The 23,211-nt window shown below is 33.0% G+C and overlaps 4 protein-coding genes across 5 annotated transcripts in view; 2 read left to right on the top strand and 2 right to left on the bottom strand.

The window, feature by feature from the left end:
- LOC145976989 (lachesin) overlaps positions 1-12,101 on the top strand; it is a 34,874-nt gene extending 22,773 nt beyond the window's left edge. The window contains exons 4-10 of the mRNA XM_083108598.1: positions 267-388; positions 5,697-5,882; positions 8,072-8,267; positions 9,577-9,705; positions 9,789-9,908; positions 10,404-10,622; positions 10,946-12,101. Coding sequence (XP_082964724.1) covers positions 267-388; positions 5,697-5,882; positions 8,072-8,267; positions 9,577-9,705; positions 9,789-9,908; positions 10,404-10,622; positions 10,946-11,295 — 1,322 coding nt within the window. The 3' untranslated portion in view covers positions 11,296-12,101. The remainder of the gene's footprint in view (positions 1-266; positions 389-5,696; positions 5,883-8,071; positions 8,268-9,576; positions 9,706-9,788; positions 9,909-10,403; positions 10,623-10,945) is intronic.
- Positions 12,102-12,485: 384 nt separating this feature from the next.
- On the top strand, positions 12,486-14,590 carry LOC145977150 (uncharacterized). The gene is given in 4 exon segments (XM_083108886.1): positions 12,486-12,536; positions 12,538-12,788; positions 12,999-13,355; positions 13,623-14,590. Coding segments are annotated over 4 exon segments (1,023 nt in total). The 5' UTR covers positions 12,486-12,500; the 3' UTR covers positions 14,002-14,590.
- Positions 14,591-15,119: 529 nt separating this feature from the next.
- Positions 15,120-19,240, bottom strand: LOC145977103 (putative RNA-binding protein 46). Of its 2 annotated transcripts, XM_083108803.1 has the most exons (6): positions 19,123-19,240; positions 18,009-18,602; positions 17,072-17,246; positions 16,164-16,486; positions 15,948-16,077; positions 15,120-15,657 (listed from the first exon to the last, which is right to left on the bottom strand). In XM_083108803.1, the coding sequence occupies exons 1-6, from the start codon at positions 19,216-19,218 to the stop codon at positions 15,557-15,559; spliced, it is 1,419 nt and encodes a 472-aa protein (XP_082964929.1). In that variant the 5' UTR covers positions 19,219-19,240; the 3' UTR covers positions 15,120-15,556. The 2 variants fall into 2 exon arrangements, with proteins under 2 accessions (XP_082964929.1, XP_082964928.1); XM_083108802.1 differs by having other exon boundaries at positions 15,616-16,077.
- A 1,534-nt stretch (positions 19,241-20,774) lies between these two features.
- LOC145977501 (uncharacterized) lies at positions 20,775-22,865 on the bottom strand. Its single transcript, XM_083109580.1, has 4 exons — positions 22,561-22,865; positions 21,638-21,795; positions 21,370-21,507; positions 20,775-21,241 (listed from the first exon to the last, which is right to left on the bottom strand). The coding sequence occupies exons 1-4, from the start codon at positions 22,751-22,753 to the stop codon at positions 20,966-20,968; spliced, it is 765 nt and encodes a 254-aa protein (XP_082965706.1). The 5' UTR covers positions 22,754-22,865; the 3' UTR covers positions 20,775-20,965.
- Positions 22,866-23,211: the final 346 nt, after the last annotated feature.

Genomic DNA, 23,211 nt, shown 5'->3' with positions numbered 1-23,211 from the left:
TTATCGCGAGGTGAGATGTGATCGACTGGTCGCTCGTTACGTGCATAAATAACGCGGCGATCTGGATTAAATTTTGCACGCGCGCACGCGGCGCAAAAAGATGACGGGCATTCGGCATCCATTCCCGAAATTTCCTCTAATGCGCCGTTCATACATCATATTCGTATCGGCGGCAAGTTGGTGGCTGAGAGGGCTAATTAAGGATTAACTTTATGGATCGTTAGCCATAATCGTTAGCGCATATAATCGTTAATTGCATAATTCAGGTCAAACGCCGCCTAAATCTGAGGTCCTGCCCGAATTTCTGGCGCTCCTGGAAAATCACACGGTCACTCAAGGTCGCGACGTCTTCTTCACCTGCGTCGTTAATCATCTTCAGTCCTACAAGGTAAATGTACTCGTGCTGTTCGCGCGCGTGTAATTATGTAGTCGATTAGGGACATCGTTCGAAATAACTAGCAATGTGACCTAAATTGTATTTTCGCAAAATATACTGGATTTTACTATAGGTAAAAATAATCGAATCGAATTACATATTGACAAGTTATTAAACGCGAGAATTACTACCTCCGTTAATTTGATTGCGAAATGATATGCTGTCAAGTGCTTCAAATATGAATATCAATCGTAACACAAGAAAATAACAACACGCGATAATGCGATAAGAAATATTTTTTAATAGATAATTGAGAGAGAAAAGTAAAATCGCGGGGACAAAATTAATATTTTATTAAAATTATTAAGCTCTTTCATGAATTATAATTGCATTCTTTCATTTTTAAACAAAATTCACATTGAATATTTTAAAAATGTAAATTTTTTATTTTAACTCATGCGAAGACTATTTTATCCATCAGTTTTATTGAATTGTCATTTATATTGTATGTTACGGTAGAAAAGGCCGATTCGTATATAGAGAGATAACTTAGTTCTTGTAAAAATGTCACAAGTATTCTTCGACAAGTATTTTCAACCCCTAAGAGAGAAGCCGCGAGCGACGCCACAAACGTCAAGATGTTTTCCTTGGATTTGAATAGCGAAACAATGCAAATCAAGCGGAACCATCGAGTATTCGATGTATTTTCCAAAGACAAAAAAGGCAACAGAACATATCGTCGAAACTATAGGATGTAGGAAATAGACTGCATATCGAATAAATTTTATTCCAAAATTAGAAAAAAAAACAAAGCTTTAGGAAGTCTATTTTTTTCTTTCAAATGTAAGAATGGAGGGAATTATAGAGACATGTGGGAGTTATAGACATATAAATAGACTGTCAATTTAACACCTCTAACAGAAATTAGATTAAATATACACTTCATAATATACATTTTATAATATGTATTTTATTTTATAATATGTTATATGCATAATCCGCTTATCTTTGCATTGTAATTATTTATAGGTATTTTTTTATTTTAATAATAATCATATTTATAAACAAGTAGCATTAGCTGTGTGATTATAAATATTATAGATAATATAATTAATTTTAAAAATTTATTTCAAAATTCGATTGCATCATGAAACCAAATTTTTAAAGGAATTTGCAACACATATTAGGAATAAATTCACGAAAAAATAATATTATGTACAATTGTTTATATTAATACATGTATATATACAGGGTGTCCCTGAGCATGAGCTCACGCACTTGTGAGGAGGTAGAGCGCAGTAAATTAAATAAAGAAATCCTATTTCATGTAACGATTTTTGTAATAATAATAGAAATATTAATTATTGAAAGTTCATCACAGTTACTTTCAAGGTCAATTTTAAGATTGATAGAGACACTTTCAGAAAAAACGTTTGATACAAAAGTTTCTTATTTTTTCACGTACAATTCGAATCTGTAATAAAAAGTACCATGTTCCCCTAAAAAAATTCAACTTCCGATCCGGATGGCGTATTTCCGGTCGGAATCAAAAGTTGAAAATATCACCATTTGAGCGTACCCGATTTACTTAAAAATTGTTCGCGATTTTGGACAAAAGCCATTTATTTTCATTTTAAAAGGGGTGTATGGGTGGTCTGGGACACCCTGTATGTATATATATATATATATATATATATATATATATATATATATATATATATAAATAACTCTTTCTTCTTCTACATATATAATACTTTAAAATTTTTCGTATCGATTAAACTAGATTTATACAGCCTTCCTTCCTTCATCCGCAATATATTTGAATTACAGTAACTACAGCAACCTTCTCAAATTTAAGCAAGATGATATAAATAAATTAAATAAAAACGAGAATAAAAAAATTAATTCAAATAATAATAAATATTTCGGCGAATCTAAATTCTATCTTCCCTTGGCACATCATTCGTCACTAACTTTCAATTTTTAACTTTGAAAATATCTTCGTATTTAAATCTCAGATTAAAATTCTATTAAAGTAAAGTCCACTTGAAATTAGTTATAGATTTCAGATTTCTTGTCTATTTGCTCTTCCTCGAAGCTTGGTTTATGAAGAAAGCCCTTTATTTTCAACCGTTGATTACTCGAGAACTACCTCTTTTTTATTGAAAGAAAATCACGTTCAAATTAAATGAAGAATTTATCACTATAACCATGAGATCCTTACAATTTCGCGCGTCTTTCAATATTTCTTTGTTTTATCGGATATTATCTAATTTAACTATCAACAATTTGCAAGTTTTTCGCGATTCTGCCAGTATATCGATCATAATTTAATACGGAAATGGTCTCTCTGTATCTATAGTCACTCACATGCAATCACTCATCAGTCTGTGTGTTCGCGTGTGAAGAAAGTGTTCGGTTGTATATACTAGAGTCCAGGGAATCCCTTTTGGGACAGACGCGACGAGTAATTCACTTTCAAGAAGAAGTCTAAGTTTGATTGCGCGCTCAGATAGCGACAATCTTTCTATCACGTTTCTAACGCTGTCGGAGCGTGCTTGCGTTAAAGGAAAGGTTGGAGGAGAGATGTCTTGTCGCTCGCGGCTATGCTCCGAAGAGTTTACCTCTTCTGTCTCTCTCTTTCTCTCCGGAAAGAGAAAGGAAACGACGGAAGAAAGAACATAAATCAGATCCGCTAATATAGTGTCGGTGAATAGCCCTGATTTTTGCCACCGAACACCTTCTCATGTTCCTCGCGCAATTGCATCGTCGTGCTGACTTTGCGACATCGTTTATGTGCACCTTACGCATTTCAGCAAGATGACGATTAGGTGAAAAACTGTGCAAATAATATTTTCTCCTCGTATATGTAATTATCAGTTTCGAATTTAAATTTGTGACTCTCTAACACATTACATCGTTTAGTATAAAATAAAAAAAAAATTTTCTTTTCTTTGATAAATGATAGTACATTTGAATTATTTTCATTAACAGTAAATTATTCGTATATAAAATTCTTCAAATTATAGTTTGTTGTAGCTTATGTGTGTAAAAATCCAGACCTGACAACTGTCACATGCGAGACGAAAATCGCGGAAAAAGATAAAGTCCGAATTGTGATGCGAAAAATCTAACGACTTTCTGTGCATTCATTTGTATACATTTTTTTATATGACATTTGCGATGTATTTATCTGTATGTTTCTGTGTAGAGTTTCGGAAGTTTTAATATCAATTTCGTTAAAATTTCCGATAAATGATTCTGATAACCCGTTTACCATCTATCTCGTTTCACATTCCATCTCGTTTAGATATATTGTTGACGTAGAGAAACCTCGCGCACACGCAAAATATTATATTTTTGCACTCTCCGTTTTGTTTAATCAATCTACATTTTTCGCATGATTTTATTTTTATGCGATACATAGATATTTTATCTTCCATATCGAGAAGATATATTTACGCGATTTAATCGCTTATACATAAAACCAAATTTGCCACGTAGACAAAAATATACATATATACTTGCCGTCGAAATCTGTTTAATTTGGCAGCCGTCTGTGTCGTCGCGTTACTCGTATCCATGTCTCGTGTATCCCGTAACATCTAATCTCAGAAATTTAACCCTTTACAGTCCTATGTAGCGTGCAGCCGTACCTAAAGCTTCCGGTGTCTCTCCATGAGAATTCAAGCCCTGCAATTAAATGCGAATTGAGTTACATCAGTAAAATTCGTTTCGAATTAATCGAGAAATATATCTGTCTTTTTTAAATATAGAATTTAAAAAATAGAGCTAATGAGAATCTTTTTTTAGAGATATGTGCAAATGCGGATAAATCTATAATATTTGAGAAAAATGAGAAATCCCGCACATTGTACACATATATATATACATATAAACATATATACGTATTTATACATATATACACATATATATATACATATCAATATATAATTGAACTAATATAATCATCTAACATCGTCGCAAATGCAATACCCCGAGTATACTATTATAGATCTATAGTCGCGCGAGTCAGATCCCATATCGAATGTCTATAAGGACACCTGCCAATTACTCTTGGTCCACGAAGGATCATCCCTCGGGGGAAGGAGATTCAGACCGCGACAAAAGCGTGTATGTATTTCCAACAGGTAGATCGCGATATCCTTTCACGCGCATTTATGCGCATCTTAAATTTTGTTGCTGATCGAAACGCGGCAACGCGAGCTTTTGTTCGCGGTTTAAAAGCCTTTTCATTCGCTCCATGGCTTCACCATCGTCGTCTGAAATATGACAGATCGAGCTATCGACCGGGCGCGAAGGAGGAGGAACCTAAAGAAGGGTGGCGATGTAAACCCAAGCGGAATTTAAGAGTGCAAAGCCCCAACGTCGCGTCACCGACCGGTATGAATACCGATAAGCGCCTTTCGCGAGTACCGCGATGCTTTTTAAGCACCGCATCCGGTACTAATGAAGGGTGCTCGCTCTTCTCGCGTAAAGTGACCCGATCTTTTCCCCGTGCTCGCGTTCCCTTCTGTAAAATACAACTCTCTGCGCGAGAAAAAACAAAATTCTTTTTTTTTCCGACAATACACGTTTCTGCGTTATTTATCTTTATGGCATCCTTTGTTGCGTTTATCCTTTTGTTGCGTTCTTATAAGAAGGTATTACTATGGTGTTGTGTAGAAAAGAATTATTGATTATATAAAGCCATAGAAAAATAATGCATCACACTTGATATGTAGAAAATTTCTTTAATCAATTCATTCTTTATTTCATTTTTACAACAGTTACATATTCACGCAGTAATTATATGTATAAAATTCCCATCTCGAATTATATATAATTACTGTCGGCACAATTCGGATTTTATAAAAAATTAATTTATTGGTTTTTATTTATCAATCGCCTACGTACATATATGTATATTTACCCCGTTGGATGCGTAAATATCAAACGAAAATATTATTTGACAACATTGCGAGCTAAATTAAATATATATTTTTCAACTATTGCGATTGCTAAAGATACATTTTTACATTTGAATGCGAGTACGAAATATCATTTATAAGAATGGTTGTTACAAAATATTTACAGAACGTTGCAAAATATGATTTATCAAACCATAATAAATTCATAGCGAATATATATTGTCGTTAAACGTTAAATAGTTAAATAGGCAGAAGAAATCAAGAGAGATATTAGTTATATTTTCTTTAATATATCGCGTATGGAATTTTTTTAAATATTTTTTCACAATTTAACCATATGATTTATCCTATTACGAGCGAAATGAGCAATTTTGTTACGTCACGCACAGGTCGCCTGGATAAAGTCGGATTCGCGTGCGATTTTGGCCATTCACACGCATATGGTAGCGCACAATCCACGCTTGTCCGTCACTCACAACGGCCATAACACATGGAAGCTGCACGTGACTAACGTTCAACCGAACGACTCCGGCACGTACATGTGTCAAGTTAATACGGATCCCATGAGGAGCCAGGTCAGTAGAGCTGCTCAACATTAGAGCGACAGTCGTCCTCTATCACGTCTGCTATCACGTCGCTACCGAATGGGAGCGATGCGTTCGTCCCTTTCTATATCTAATGCAATTACAACGTATGGATGTACATATGCATGTATATACATACATGCGTGATGTATATACATGTGCAAAATGACTAATATTAAACGCTAATTGAAAAACGCAATATTCAAAATTCTGATCCCTGATTGCTTATTTTAAAATGACTGAAAAATTGCTCACCTTACGATTGCCGCGCCGTTCATTGCCTTTTCCATCCTTCCCTGCTTCATGGCACTCATTCGCGCAAATATTAATTACGAAACGATTAATTACGATTGCGCATTAATCGATAGAACATGATGGTCGTGTAGCACTTTGCACACTCACACTCACACTTTCATAACACTCCCGACATTTATACGTAACATGAATTTATTATATTAATTATTATTATTATATTATGAGGACAATGAAGAAATTATAATCATACGATTCACCTAATGTCTGAAAATCGTGCGATTAAATTCATCGCAACGACGGTATCATCTATCATTTGCTAATAAATAATGCTCTCGTTTTAAGACGATTACTATTTCGTAACATAAATCTGACTGAATATGTAAATTAAAATTTACGTCTCATAAAATATATATGATATCCAAAAATATATTGTCCAAAAATTTATCGCTTTTGAATTGCGAGATAAATTTCGATCAAAAATAAATTATATAAAATATATAATTGATTATATACATTTTTATTATATAAATAAATTATTAATATTATTATTATATTATTATTAATATATAATATAAATAATACAAATTATATATAATAATAATATAAATAATAATATAATATAAATAATTATATAAATTATTAATATAACTATATAAATTATATATAAAATAATATATAAATAATGCATATACATGATTTTATTTGAATTATTCGACTTGTGTATTATTATTTTTTGAGAAAATGACAGGTAAACTATATTTAAGTGAAAAAAATCAACCTTTCGCGAAGCGAATATTCGATTTCAAACATACAGATATAATTTTCTTATCTATAAAATTGCAATAAAATTTATAATTTCCGTTCTCTTTAAATTTTATTTTAAATAAATATATATATATGTGTTACGAAATATGTACTTTGATAAATAACCGTCATCGTGATAAATAACCGCTTAAGATGTCATTTAACGCGGAAATTAATTAATGAAGTGAATCGATAATTTATAATTGTAATGATTATAACGCACGATGCCTCTCGCGTTCGTCTTGCGGTCATGTCTTGACGAATAATAAGATAATACTGACATAGAGAACGCGCGTCTTGCGTTCTGACCTTCCTACTCGAACTCTTGCCAATGAATGACAACAACCCGATTGTGTGTGTTATATGAACAATAACACGCTATAAAGCGTCACAAGAAAAACATTGTGTATAAACATAGTTAATACATTGTCGTCATAAAATATTTAAGGCGCTAACAAAATAAATGGAATATATTCATAAATTAGAATTTAATTATTAATAAATGATTCATTTTTTGTTACTTGAATCTTTCGATTCGCGATGCTCTGTTTTATTCAATCTAAAAATTATATGAACAATTTATATTTAAATCAACGAAAAATACAGCCAAAAAAGGACAATAATATTTGTAAGGAATATAACGACGCGTCCTTGTATACATACTTACATATGCCAGTGTGGAGCACGTTCCACATAACGAAAAAACATCGAGAAGGGGAAAACAAAAACCGACGCGTAGAGAGACGAAAAAATTATTATCATTCAATCAACGTTCGCTAAAAAGAATGTATTATATTTTGTCCAATAAAGCTTCCCTCCCCCCCCCCCCCCCCCTATCTTGATAATCTTCGTGTAATATTCTTACAAATGTAGTAACCTAGTTTCATCGAAAGAATAGTGGTAGTTATTGATCATTATGCTTATAAAATTTTTCGAAATGAATGATTCAGCTCTTATGCTTATAAAATTGTTCGAAATGAATGACTCAGCTCTGCATGAACAACTCAAACGGATATTAAAACGGGGTTTCTTTAAAATGCTTTTAATTTAAAAAATTTGTTTTTATTTATCCTGCGAAATATTTTTCCGTTCACTAATGTAAATACGAATTTTGCGTGTAGACCGGCCACATGAAAGTGGTGATACCGCCCGATATCATGGATCTGGACGACACGGCGGATTCCCTGACCACCGAGGAGAATGGCGATTTGCGACTGCGGTGTCGAGCGACCGGCAACCCGAAACCTGTAGTGATCTGGCGCCGAGAGGACGGTCGGAACATCACCCTGAGGAACGAGCATCAAGGAGTAAAACGAAGTACGTTGTAGTCTTTGAATATATTGGTGAGCACACGTCAATGAAACATGAGATAGAAAACATAAAATATTAAATAAGAGAAGAAAAAAAATTATCTCGAGTGTAATATAAAGGAATTTTTTTTATTCCAATTAACATGAAGATTTCAAAGAATCGTGATGCGTTTTGTAATATGTATGTATGAAATGTGAAATATTGACACTGACAGGAACACGCTTTTTTAAAGCAATTATTAATGGGTTGAGAGATAGAATTCGCGAATAGAATTAATTTGATTAGGTGTTAATTATCAGATAATGCTTATATTATTGCATAAAAAAGAGATAACTGCCTGGTGGCGGTCTTAAAATGGTGAATTAATATTCCATCATATATTCCATCGCCGTTTTAACGTGAAATGCATTACTCCCTCAAAAATAAATGAAATTTCCACCTCCGGTATAAAGCTGAAAGGATTGATCGTAAACGGAACCATTGAAATGATTTATCTTTAATTGATCCGTATGTGGTACTCGATTTTGAGGATGAAATATTTCAAGCGCGGGATCACTTCTAAAAAAACCGCCCTTGTATACGATGCGGGACGACCCTGTTGGATTCGCCGCGGAAAACCAGCCATCCGATTAGCCTTCCTGACTGTGAGTGATGGATGTTGACTTTACATATATTTCCTCTTCGCCGCCCAAGCCCGTATCGACTCGGTGTACCCGATTGCAATATTCAGTGTGTACATTGCGTCGCAAGAGCGTTACTGCCGCGATATCTCTATCCCGTCAGTGGTTCCGTCTTCTTTATACAGACGCATGTATCGGAACTCTCGGCTAAACATTGTTTCGAAATTTCTAATGTCTTTACACGAAAAAATAAGGCGATTTTAATCTTATATATTTTTTCACAAATATTTAAAGAAATTATATAACACATACATATGTAAAGAAATGCAACAGTCTACAATATGCAAAATATTTCGCAACTTTTGTATACAATTTTTTAATTTTCTAAGTGAATACATTATTCAAATCTGACATAAAAATTCTTATGGTAAAATATCGCAAGAGAAAAAATAATTAATTATTATTTATTATTTATTACAATTTTCTTAATTATTTTAGAATAAAAAATAAACTGTGCAGATAAGATGTTGCGTATAAAATACATTCTCTACACAAAAAGGCGAAATTTGAGAGTTAATTGCTCGTATTTTTTTTTAAATAAGATTATTATGTCGAAAATTGAGAATGCCTAAAAGAGGGACATCTGAATATTCGACTCTTTTATCTTTTTTATCATATCGAAAATGTTAATACAGTGCCAATATACGAGGGTGAGCAGCTTCATTTGAAGGGCATTCAACGGCAAGAGATGGGTTCTTATCTCTGTATCGCGTCAAACGGAGTGCCGCCGACGGTCAGCAAGAGATATTACGTCAATGTCCGTTGTAAGTGCATACGCGCGTTACGAAGCAGCAACTTCCTGTCGTTTGACTAAGTTGCACGACTAATTGCATCTTTCTCGTTAAAGTCAAACCGCTGATTATAGTCACAAACCAGTTAGTGGCGGCGCCCGTCGACAGCGATGTCCTTCTTCAGTGTTCCGTGGAGTCCTCGCCAAAGGCTCTGAACACATGGTACAGAAATAACGGTGAGGGATACACCGCGTGATTCTTTCGATGCACGTGCAATTTGTCCATTTGTTTCTAAAATAATTAAAATAAACAGCTTTCAAATGTGCCAAATTGTGGAGAATTCAATTATATGTACCTAGCGTATGTGAAATATTTTTATATTGCGATTCGAAAAAGAAATTAGACAAAAATGTATAGTTTCACAATTTTTTTTGCGAGAATAGTTACGCAGGCTTTATTAGTCATCTTGTCGTTAATCATTTTACGGAGAGAATACAAAAGGACTAAGGCCCGGTTGCACCAACGTTATTTTGGCTTTAAGCGAAACTTAAATATAGATCTGTCTTTATTTATTTAGGAAGAAAGATAAAAGCTAGACATATATTTAAATCTCGCTTAAATCCAAAATAATGTTGGAGCAACCCGGTCTAAGAAGAATAAAATAGACAGTTTGTGTAAATTTTTTAAAAAGTTAATAGATGTATCTTAAAAAGAATTTTCTTTTTAAATAGGTACAGATAAAATATCAACAGAATTATTTCTGAAGACACTCACTTTAGGAGTCAAATTATTGAAGGATGAGAAACACGACATATCAGAAGTAATCATCAACGATTATGCATATCAGCTAAATCTCACTATCAGGCGACTAGATCGATCTGATTTCGGCACTTATACTTGCTCTGCTGAAAATGCTTATGGCACAGCAGCAGCGTCTATAAGACTGCAAGGTAAGTAATAATCGATATCGCCCACAAAAGTTTATACGATAGATATATCATAGATATATCAGTTTAGTGTCTTATTAAATTTTTTCATAATTAAATATGTTTATTTTGTCATTTAATTATTTTAGAATTTTACAGAACCGAACGTATGATACATACGAAGAATTCACAGCAAGAATCGATTTATGCCCATAATTCACACATCACATTTGTAGTCTTTTTATTTAAAATTTCCCTTGTAGTCTATGTTGCGTGTCTAATATGTCTCAATTATCAGATAATTATAGCAATAAATGTTCCTGTTTCTCCGAAATCGAACATTGCAGAGTTGCAGATACCCAAACCAACGATAACTTCCCCGCGCAATACCGAAGTCATCGACAAACACGCCTGGCGGAAGCAGACAGAGAAGAAGAAGAAGTACGAATCTGACCTGACCCCGAAGAACGTGGGCCATACCACGCCGATATCTAGGAGAAACTCGTCGAGCTCTTCGCCGAATATCGTGAACAAGTCGAGAAATTCCGTGTTTCCGGCACCAGCACCAGCACCGGCACCGGCGCATTCAGCACCGACGCAACTGGATGCTCAAAATGGTGTTAGGTCATCACGCGATTCGCAATTATGTCATATTGGTCTTGCTGTGGTCGTTCTGATCATTTTCAATTGCGACTAAGATAAGACTGAAATCTATTACAACAGTGAAATCATTAAATTACAACGAAATCGATTGTTCATCGTGATTTCTATCGCTGGATGATATATAGAATGAAATTACATTGAATTGACAGTGAGATAACTTTTTTGTTAAATTTACATTCAATTTACAAAAGGTATCATAGGAAAGAACATGAGAGAAACACGAGATATACATCGAGAGTTTTATTGTAAATAATAAAAATTTTTATGACAATAAATGTAGTTACGTATATATATACAAAAAAATAGATGATGCTGTTAAAGACACACGCTTATCAACTGCCATGACAACTGCCGCTAAGACAACTGCCATCATTATTCAGAATACATTTCAAAAAAATATATAGTATTTGTCAAAATTGAATTTTCATCGGACTTCAGATGATAAATTGACATAATACATCAATGATTTTGTTTGAACGAAAGAGCACCTTTTCATATATTTTCTAATAATAGGCATTATACTGGAAAGTCTGAAATTATTCTCTCTTTAATTTGTTCGTGTAATTATCGTGCGGTTAATCAATAAGCATAGATATATATTTAGAAAAATATAAAGAGGAGTCCATACTGAAAACCGACTAATAAGTTGGGGATTTGTTGGTCTCTAGAAACTGACTGAAATAGATTTGTTCTTTAGAAATCAGTTAGATTTATCTTGAACGAGAATTGTGACATTCGTGTATATATGTATGACAATAAATGTTGTTTTTACTATCAAACCGCAGGAACTCCTTTTTCAATTAATTTTTTAGAATATCTCAATATTTTACTTCCCAAATGAATTTCTTTCTCGAAATTAAGAATTTAAATTATTTTGAAAAAAGTAAAGAAAATAATATACATACATACATATGATATATATATATATATATATATATATATATATATATATAAAATTAATATTATAACTTATTTATGAATAGTGATGTGCAATAATGCAACATTATAAAATTAAAACTCTTTATGCGCGTGTAAATACATCTATTGTCTGATATAATTATTGATATATAATTAACGTATATAATTATTAAATATATATATTTTGTGATATATAATATCCCCACAGGAGAAGACACAGATATAATTAGTGCCGATAAATAAATGCACAGAAATATCCGGTTACTCAATTACACAAACTGATTTGTTTTATCATCAACAAGAGGAAGAAGCTACGAGGATATGACGTCGCCCACATATCTCACTATGTCGAGGATGTTCAGTTAATTTAACGGTTTCATCGCGAGCGGGTTTGACGACGATGAAGCATTTGCTATTAATTTGTCTTTTTCATACGCTCTTTGAAGCGGGTCTGTCGACGAAAGATTCACCGTGCGTGGAAATTAATCAAACAAATGATGTCGTCTTTCGATGCACTCAGTTGACGACGCTGTCAGAGTATTTGGATAAAGCGAGAGCCAACACGACGATCATCACCATTTTCGATTCTAATATATCCAATGTACCTGAGTAAGTGAAAGAATCGAAAAAAATCAATTTTTATAATATATATAAAAATATAATATAAAAATATGATAAAGCATCGTACTTTTGAATATTCGCTTATTCTACATATTCTTCTTTTAAATATTCATTTTTTGTTAAGGCGTATTGCTTTTACTTTGATATCAGTTAATTGCATCTTCGAATTGATCATGATTTTACTTCTCCTTATCAAAGGCATAGTTTCGCGAGATTCGGAGCAACTCTTGTGACTCTAGACCTACACGAATCAGGTATACAAACATGCGACCCTCAAGCATTTGTGGGCCTCACGAAGTTGAAAAAACTAATGCTCTGGGGCAATAAACTGACGTTCGTACCGGGAGATTGGTTCGTGAATATGTACTCTCTGCAGACCCTGGACTTGTCGTTCAACTTTATTCAGGGAATCGATTACACGATCTTTCAGATGCTTCCCAATTTGGAAAACTTCTACTTCGACTATAACCAGCTTCGCTATATCGACTACAATATGTTCGCTTATCTGGGTAATTTGAAGAGAGTGAAATTCAGCAAGAATCCATGGAGTTGGCCGTAAGTTATTATTATTGTTAAAGCAAAATACCGATATATACAAGGGGATATCAATTTATATTATTAATATAACTTTGTATTATTGATTCTAGATAAATTGTAAATTATAAAATTTTTAATGATATTCACTATTTCGCAAAATTTAATTATTTCGATAAAAAATATTTTTAAACATTATTTAGTTAAATAAATTGTATTTAGTTAAATGAAGATGTTAAGTGAAGTATAAACGTTTCTATTCGTGTAACTCGTATCATATTTTTTCAGATATCGCGCTCGTTTGATATGGCAACTGGAGATCCAGAAGGTCGATATATCAGATGTATGGGAAGACTGGAACTGGATGAACGTCGTCATCAAGGATTGCGTCGAGAGCGGCCGCGGCGAATTGCCCAGCGACATAGTGCTCGACTGTGCTGTGGAGATGCTACTTACATTCACGTATGAAACGTTCAGCGTGCAGGAGAAGAGCAGTACAGCTGGATGTAATGAGCAGGCAAGAAGATTAGTACGCTGCATGAGACCAGCATCAACCAACGCCACCGGCAATACCGATTATGAAACGGTACGTAGGATCCTTGAAGATTATTCCACGATTTTGCCGCCGATGGATAGAGCGCTGAGTCCTTTCCCGTTGAAACGGTAAATGCATTTTGTCTATATTTTCTCAAAAATTTATCTTTTAAAATAGAAATAAATCTTGAGAGAAATTTTTATATTGTCACAATTTACTATCTTCTTTAATTTATAATTGTGACAAAACTTTTAAAATTGATATATTTCTAATTATCGATACATATCTCTAACTTATATATTCTACATACGTATTATAAGTTAAAATAAAGAAATAAAAATAAGAACGGTTATATACATTTTAATGTATAGCATAAATGATCTACAACAAAAATGGTCTAAACTTAATGTTTATAATATAAATTTGCAAAAAAGTACTTCTTTGAACATCTTGAAAATTTCAGTGAGATATAAGGAAAGTAAAAAGAAAAAGATAGAATAGCAGTTTACAAAAATATAATACCTTTATTATATTACCTTTATTATATTAATTATTTATGCAATACATTATGAAAATATTTCAAAACAAACATAACGTATTCGTTTATAATTATAACTTCAATAATGTAACACGCTATATGTATGTTCTAACTAAAAGAATTATTCCAAATTCCATATTTTATCTAAACACATTAAAATTGAATTTCCTTTCTTTTTTATTCCTATTTTTTAAAAAATGTCTAACGAAATTTCGTATAATAAACTTTTAATAAATTTATATTAAACTTATTACTTATTATTTACTTTTAATAAATTTATATTAAAAACTTTTTAAAATAAAGTATTATAAAATAGTAATACTTTTAATATAAAGATTATAATCGGATAAGGACAACGGGTAAAAAGTAAGATTTCTTAGACTACGAAATTTGCAAATATTTGATTTTGTGAATTATCTTTAATTAATCTAAATCATGAATAAATATATTTCGGAAATCTATCTCAATCGTAATATATAGACAAATTTTTTAAACTTATTATCAGAGTATAAATAGTCATATCAGTCTTTTTTTATTTATTATGATGTATAAATTATATTATTATTATAAATTATATTTAGATTAGAATTTTATCTTTTAAGCTGTTATTACAATTAATATAAACTTTAATGATCTAAATTTAAATATATCTTTTATTACAATTAATATAAAATTTAATCATCTAAATTTAAATATATCTTAGGCATTTTTTTAAAAGAATATTATTTCAGAATCGTAACTTATAATCAATTTTTGAATTGGAAAATTACTAATTTACATAACATTCCCGAAATACATATATATCGCGTGTGAGTGAGATATTTATTGTATAAATATTGAAATTTTATTCAAACAATTTCATCGGCTTTAATAAATCGGAATTAAACATATTAAGTACTTTTCTCAAAAGTACTCTGTCTCTCAAAATTAAAATCAAAATTTAATTTTTAAATTGAAAATTAATTAATATCATTAGTAAAATAATGGAATGAAAATAAAACAATTATAATTGATTATGAGGAAACGATTGTGTAATACTTTTTATGCAATTGCATCTATAAATTTTGTACCCAACAATAAACAATCGATGACTAATTAAAAGGGAAAAAAGCAAAACAGATAATGTAGCAATAATGTAAGATTATAAATCTAACTGTAAGTTATTTCTGAATGCCAACCATTCGGTATATCAACCACAGGATTAATGCCCATTTCTGATTGGATGCAATGTTGTTCGAATGATTGCAGTGCTGTAGAAATACACGAAATAACATTAAAATGCAATATATTGTATATTGCAGAAACATTTTCCGAAGCGGAAACAAAGCGCAAACGAGATTTTACGATAAACGCCACTTGTTTCTCGATTATAACTAAAAGCTCAAATTTTATGAATGTTACACGTGTTTTTCGTTGTTGGATCACAGTTAAAATAATTCGCGCGGAAATATTTTGTCAAAATCTTTTGATTCAATGCGCAAATAGAGCACGAAGTAATCAAAAGCTTTTAATATAACACAAGCCAAAATATTGTACCTACCAGAATTCGGGAGAGTGCTTGTCAAATACTGATATATTTTAACGCATGCCACGCTCAGGGCTTTACGCTTCGATGGCATCGACTTCCCTTGAAAATTGAACAAAATCACTTGATCTTTCTGAATAATTACCTAAAACAGCGCGACGAAAGAACAATAAATCATCGGGTACAAATAAACAGATAAGAAGTTGCAAATTTTTAAATTAAGACACTTACTGTACCAACATATCCGGACACATTTGACGTTGACACGCAATCAAAGATGCATATCGCGTCGAATCTTTCCTTGACGAAGTCTTGCAGAATCTTCATCTGCATCAAGTAAGCATTGTCATCTTCGGGTACTATTTCCATTTGAATGCATTTTGAATATTTTTTACGGCACGCTTTCATGCGCGATCTTTCAGTCTTCTCAAGTTTGGATGATTGCATGTTAGTTACAGCCTCGCGAATGTGTTGTTGCCTATCCAAATTCTTCGCTCCAATTGGCTTCGCCCAACAAATCTCCCAACCTTGTTTTTCGACGATACTACCCGGTTCTAAAATAGAAACATATAATGCGAATTGTTGAGACTGAAATAAAATAAAATTCTCAGAGTGATATGTCCATTCGGCCGAAAGTGAGGTAATAACATTAATTTAATGACATATATTTGAATCTCTAGACGCTTAATACATATAGTAGATTGATTTGATACTCTCCAAAAGTGAATCAGTGTATTATCACTGATTTACAGTGCTGTACTTATAACTGCTTGTAATCAGTGACTATTTACTGTTTTTCAGTGATAATACACTGATTCATTCTAGTGAAAACTACTTTCATTAGAGTGAATCAGTGTATTATCACTGAAAAACAATAAATAGTCACTGATTACAAGCAGTTATAAGTACAGCACTGTAAATCAGTGATAATACACTGATTCACTTTTAGAGAGTACAGTTAACTAATTTTCTGCCGTTTGATATATCTTTGTTTTAGAATCTATTGAAATATTCACTAAAATCTTATAGTTACTTCATATTCTCTTTACTTTTATATAGTACTTTTATAATTTATTTAATTTTATCTTAGATCTCTGGTTATCTTAGATCTCTGCATTCATCATTCGCATAATACTCACTCTGCATTATATCCATTACGATCTGTGCAGCTTGACGATTCTCGTAATGAATGAAAGCGAAGTGATTGATCTTCTTCAATTTCAATATTGGCACATTCGTGTGTCTGTGGAAAATTCCCCTCACATTTTGCTGCGATATATCGAGCGCGAGGTTTCTTACGAACAGAGTCGTTACCTATTTATCATCGCGTACGACATTGAATTAGTGCGACATGTCCTGTCTATATGTCATTATACATAGTGATATGATATGATTTTGCTGCGACGATACATGCTTTACATGAATGATATGTGCTCTTTAGAATTTGTTTATTTTATTATAGTGTTTTTCTTCGCAGTACATATTTCTTTGAATTTCTTTGGAAAAAGAAAGAAAGGATTTTTTTTAATAATTATGCAAATAAGGATATTTAGTTAAAAATTTGATAGTTTGATCAACGTAAAAAGAACGAATACATTAAATAAGTACACTTTATTATATTAACAAGAAAATAAAAAAAAATATTTTTAATATTTTTAATAAGCCAATGGGTTAAATTTTAAATTATTGGAATACTTTAATAAAAAAATTATTATGAAATCATCAAATATTGAAGCTGTTTTATCTGTCAGTTTTTTCTAATTCGATGTGTAATTTTTATAACCAGAATAATATATTTAAATTTTTGTTCAATTTCCATTTCGGTAAATAGATATTCATATCCGATCAAATATATTACATATTTTTATTTCTTTTCATTATTCAAATATCATGTGCTCGTATATCGATAAATGTGATATTAATAAAATACAAATTGCAAATAAAAACTTCGCAGAATTAATTATCTTTATAAAAGAAATAGAAGACAAATGTGCAAAAATGATTTTTTTGAAGCAAAGAAATGAAGTAGCAATCGCAAATATAAGCTCCTTCGAGCGAGGAAAACTCGAGACTCACCCTCTCCATGATGTCCTCGTCGATCGGTTCGCCAGGCTCAGGATCTGCCCAGTCCACGGCGATCTCGTGATCCCAAAGCGTCACTTTACCAGGTATTAGCTTGCGCCGTGCCATCGCGGCTGCTCGATGATCCTTGAACTCGACGAAGATGAAGCCGCGATTGAGACTGCGATCGTGCGCGCTCGGGTACAGATAGATATCCGTGATGTCGTCCAGCATTTTCGTCAGCTCCTCCATGAACTCCGGCTTGGTCTTGTTCTTGGGCACGCCGCCGAAGAAGAGCCGACAGTTGTCCATGGACTTGACCACGCCGATACGATGACCTCGACGGATCTCGTAGCCGTCGAGACGCGTGCACGCCTCGCGAGCGATTCGCGGAGTCTCGTACAAGGCGAACGCGTAGCCGCGCGTCGACCCGGAGAAGTCCAGCATCAGTCGCAGCTCCAGGAGTCGGCCCACCTGTTCCAGCACCGGCATCAGCTCATCCTCGTAACAATCGCGCGGCAATCGGCCTAGGAATATCTCGGAACCCTTGCCACGCTGTCGTTCACCCTTCGCCACTTCTGGAGCCATCAGCCGTCGTTGTCCGTTCACCTACATGTGTATAAAAATATTACTAATTTTTCTTCTCTTTCATGCAGCTGGAGAAGTAGGAAGAAAAACATGGAACATTTTTTTAAGAGAGAAATGAAATATTATAATTAAAAATAATTATAAATATTATAATTAATACGAAAGAAAGAGAGAGAAAATGTGATATTTATGTATTATAAATATTTAATTCGCTTTTAACTAAAATTATTAGAAAAATACAGATAATATTAATTATATTTTATGTGTAAATTAACGCAGAGGCAAATATTATATATTATGGTATCCCAATGTCATGTTAAAATGAATTATAAAGATAGCGTTTTCGCTCTCTTATAGAATCATTGACGTTTATAACTATTTTTTAGAACGAACAATAAATATGCATAATGTGCATACCGAAAAAAAATCATTCTCGCAAATGTATCGCAAATAGATAAACGAAGAAAAATCATCGTCGAAGACAATGTCGCAGATAAAAGGACGTGTCTTTGGAAACTTAGAAGTTTGCTGGTCATTTTACCTGTACAAGCTCATAGTGCGTGCGTTGCAACAACTCCAGGAGTCGCATAGTGCGTTGGCATTCGCCGGGGAGATCGTTAATGTTGTCGATCATCATCGATGTAGGATCGCGCGAACGATGCGTGGTGGACTGGCCTGCGGGTGATCCGTCCGATAGAAGGGGACGACTTGAGACGAAGAGGGGATGGAAGTGAAGCAAAGGATTGGACGCGATTTTCGAGGCTCGGATCTTTTCCAGGAAACGGTGCGATAAGCCTTCGTCTCGCTGTTTCTAGGAATTAAATCCGTAATGTTCGAGACTTAAACTGCTCGAGATTTCGAATTCTCGTTTCATGGAACATTTTATCTGCATTTTATGTGTGTATCTCGACGAGGCATATTAATAATTATTAGTTAAGACGTCAGATGCAAGTACAAAAGCTACCTATCTTTATATTTTTTTCTCAACACTGAGTTAACATATCCGAATAATTTTTTTGCACTTTCTTTCTTATGCATTTAGCTACATTTTGAGCATTACTTTTTATTAAACTTGTTATTAAACTTTTCCTGAATTTTAATTATGGCTTGAATAAACTTTTCCTGAATTTTAATTATGGCTTGAATAAACTCAACGTTTTTTGGATTTTCGACAAATTTAATTGTTCGTAAACTTTGATGAAATTACAAAGTTATGAAATCACGATTAAATCATAATTTATATTTATTCATGAACAGGTTTAAAAAATGATAATAAAAATAATAATCGAACCAATAGTTTCCAAAAATAAGTACATAAAGATAACGAGTGTTTCAAAAAGAAACACTCGTTATCTTTATGTACTTATTTTTGGAAACTATTTTAACACTATTTTTACATATTCAACATTTCTTTTTGGACATATCCAAAAATTATACATATGATAAAATTGTTTAAAAATTTATATATTAAAAAAAATTATGTAAGTCATTTTCCAATACGTGCACTGCCTCCTTAATAATTATTGTAATAAAAAAAAGTAATTGATACGTTACAAAAATACAGATATGTAATAGACACGTTAAATTATTTTTTTATACTAATATCTTAGTCTCTTCAGTTTTTGCGTTAATTATAAATGTCCCTATAAAAATACTGCTCCTTATACTTGCATATTACATCGCATTTATATGAATTTTATTGCAATTAGGCAAGTTTTCAAAATTCGCGGAAAATATGCGAATCTAATTAAATTGGAACAACAAGTAATTAATGTGTTAATACAACTATTTTTTCATGTAGGAAAATATTAGTAGAATACGATTATAGAAGAGATTAGTAAGCATCTTATAATCTTATTTTGCTTTTATATATGTTTAAATAAAAAGTAAAAAAAAGATATATAATGTAACGTTTTCGAATAAGAGAAAACACAGTAATCACAATTATTGAGACTAATTTATTTTTATCCGATTGAGTACTGAATACTGAAATACATCAAAGAGCGCGATTACACTCTATTATATAATGCACTTAAAAAAAATATAACTTTTTTGTATTAAATACTACTATACCTTACATTGATTAACATAGCAGTTATTAAAATTCATTACATATATTGGTAAAGGGACAAAGAAAGAAAACTATTGCACTAAATATTATGATCTTTGCGCTTGAAGTGATATCAAGGAAAATAAGTAATAACTTTTATATTAAAAAGATACAAATATATATTTACAATTTAAAATGTAAATTGTGTATATACACGATATATAATATTTACAGAATACAATTATTTATATATTTATATATATTTAAGATAACAATAACGTGTTAGTGATGGAGATTCAGATAGATTACAAGAATAATTTTTTCTTTTCTATAATCATAAGGTATCCATGTCGTAATCTACACATTTCAGATCATCAATCGTATTGTAAAGCGACTTTTGCGATATAGATATTCCATTGTTGAAATATGAATTAAATTGATTAAAATTTTTGATTAATTGATGAATCTTATGCCTGACATTCGGCACCATTTCGACAGCACCAATTAAATTTTCAATGATTTGAATCAGTCTGCCATTGTTATCCACATGTATCAAACATTGCTCTGTCAGTTGTAATTCCTCCTTCAACGCTGCATTTAATACAGTTGCCTGAAAAAAAAAAACTCGGATTATATAATACTTAAATGTTCTCACATCTATATATATTTACTATATAAATGACAACAGTAACAGTTACACTATTTCCTGTGGTAAGCATATAATCATGATATACATACTCGTTTTGCTCTTTGTTGAAATTCCTCCAGTTTCTTACGCATATTTACAAACTCTGCTTCCGTATATTGTATTCTTTGAAGCTTATCTTCATCTGCCAAAACATTGTTTGGTACAGTAATGAATTTGTTCACGATATTCTGTGAGAAAAACAATTATATTCATATATAATCTTATTTTCTTACTTATTATAATTTAACAAATATAATTATATAGAGATATAAAATATGCATAGATACAACTTGGAAATTTGTTTTAAAAATAAACTACCTTTATGTCCTTCAAATGAGATAAGGAAGCAGTATAGTATGCTTTTATAAGTTGCTCTTCATTCATTTTTAGGTTTTCAGAATATGATTTATTATCTTCCAAAGCTTTGCATAATTTTCTGCTTTTAGACTGTATATTTTCTGTTACAATACTCTTCACTACAACAGACCAAAGAGAAAGCAATAAGATCATTATAGACAGCCAAGCATGATTTACACAAATAAATCTAGCTATGAGAACAATGGATAATATGTATGTGTTCAGTGTAATGATAACCTAATTTATTCAAAGATAAAAAAATACATTGAAAGATACATTAAAAGCTAAATTATTGAAAGTTACAACTTCAATTTCATTCTTTTCAAATAAGATTAATCTTTTATAGAGACTTGAGTGATAGTTTTCATGTTTTTTTTTCTCTCCCTTTTAGTAAATTTCTTCAATAAAAGCAAGCAACTACATCTTACAACAGTAACGATCTATGTAGAATTATTAAAAATCAAAACAAAGAAAGGCCAAGGAAGCGTCTCGTAAGCGGAAATACAACGGAAATTAAAATGGAAAAAAAATCCACGAGATAAAGGACGCTTTCATCAACAAAGGGGCGACGCTTCTCGACCGGCGCGGCATCCTCGGCGTCTCGTCGCCGCGATCGGAAGAAGCACATTCCCCCTTGTCATAATTCGGCGGAAGTATCCCGGTCGCTGGACGAGTGTGACTCTAGTCATGATCGAATGCCACATGAAACTAGAGCACACCCGTCCAGCGACGAGAGATTTAACAGAAGATCGACGCGGAGGGTCATCCGCGACGGAGTCCCTCGCTCCTTGCCTCCCTCCCCTGCCCCTTCCTCTCCCCCTTATGATAGACCCGCTCCGGAAGAATAGCGTCGTGTCGTAGCTAGAAGGAAGACGGCGACTTACAAGTCGCGTACACGGCCCGGGAATGGAAGTTGAACAGCTGCATCTCGTACTCCTCGCGTTTGCGCTTCCGCGACTCGGCGCCGGGGCTCCTCGTGACGGAATGAGAATCGGACGAGATGGACGAGGGATGATCGTCCGTTCCCGCGAATCGGTCCGCCGACTCTCGTCCGGGAACAGTTGGCTCGCCGCTCATCTCGCACGGCCGCACGGGAACACCTTGTCCGTTGACAAATGAACATGGCGTCCTTCTGCTTGCGTACAAAAGCGTCCTTTGTCCCGTCGCGTTCGCCAATGCATCACAATACCGCCGCGGTGGGGCACGTGGGCTTCGCGAGAGCGGCCAATCGCGCGCCGAGGAGCCTACGCCAGCGACGCTTCGAGCGATGGTTCGTTTCCGGAAGTCGAGCGTTTATTGCCAGAAGCACGGTCGATCAAGGAGCGAATTATATTTCTTACGAACGGTACAGATCCATTCCCGTTTTTTCAATCGAAAAGGAGAAGGATGGGAAGGATAATGTAAGTGAACGGATTCTTATAGCGTTTTCGAGCGAAGCAAATTTGATCCGAGAATGATTAATGGCATCATAAACTCTGTCTTAGGTTAGAAATACTTGGATTAATCAATGAAATACTTCGAGTAAGCGTTTGATT

Source organism: Camponotus vicinus, unplaced genomic scaffold (assembly GCF_025532165.1).
Source record: "Camponotus vicinus isolate PSW18456_S1 unplaced genomic scaffold, iyCamVici1.0 SCAF_9, whole genome shotgun sequence".
Taxonomy (NCBI): Eukaryota; Metazoa; Arthropoda; class Insecta; order Hymenoptera; family Formicidae; genus Camponotus; species Camponotus vicinus.
The sequence above is the reverse complement of the archived record's forward strand: the minus strand, read 5'-3'. Positions and strand labels throughout refer to the sequence as shown.

Excerpts from the sequence above, each read along its gene's own strand:
- LOC145977103 (XM_083108802.1), bottom strand. The coding sequence starts at position 19,218 with ATGATGATCGACAACATTAACGATCTCCCCGGCGAATGCCAACGCACT. Across the intron at positions 18,603-19,122 it reads CGCACTATGAGCTTGTACAG|GTGAACGGACAACGACGGCT; the intron begins GTAAAATGACCA and ends ATACACATGTAG. Across the intron at positions 17,247-18,008 it reads ACGAGGACATCATGGAGAGG|GTAACGACTCTGTTCGTAAG; the intron begins GTGAGTCTCGAG and ends GATGATAAATAG.
- LOC145977501 (XM_083109580.1), bottom strand. The coding sequence starts at position 22,753 with ATGAGCGGCGAGCCAACTGTTCCCGGACGAGAGTCGGCGGACCGATTC. Across the intron at positions 21,508-21,637 it reads CTCATTTGAAGGACATAAAG|AATATCGTGAACAAATTCAT; the intron begins GTAGTTTATTTT and ends TTTTTCTCACAG. Across the intron at positions 21,242-21,369 it reads TTCAACAAAGAGCAAAACGA|GCAACTGTATTAAATGCAGC; the intron begins GTATGTATATCA and ends TTTTTTTTTCAG.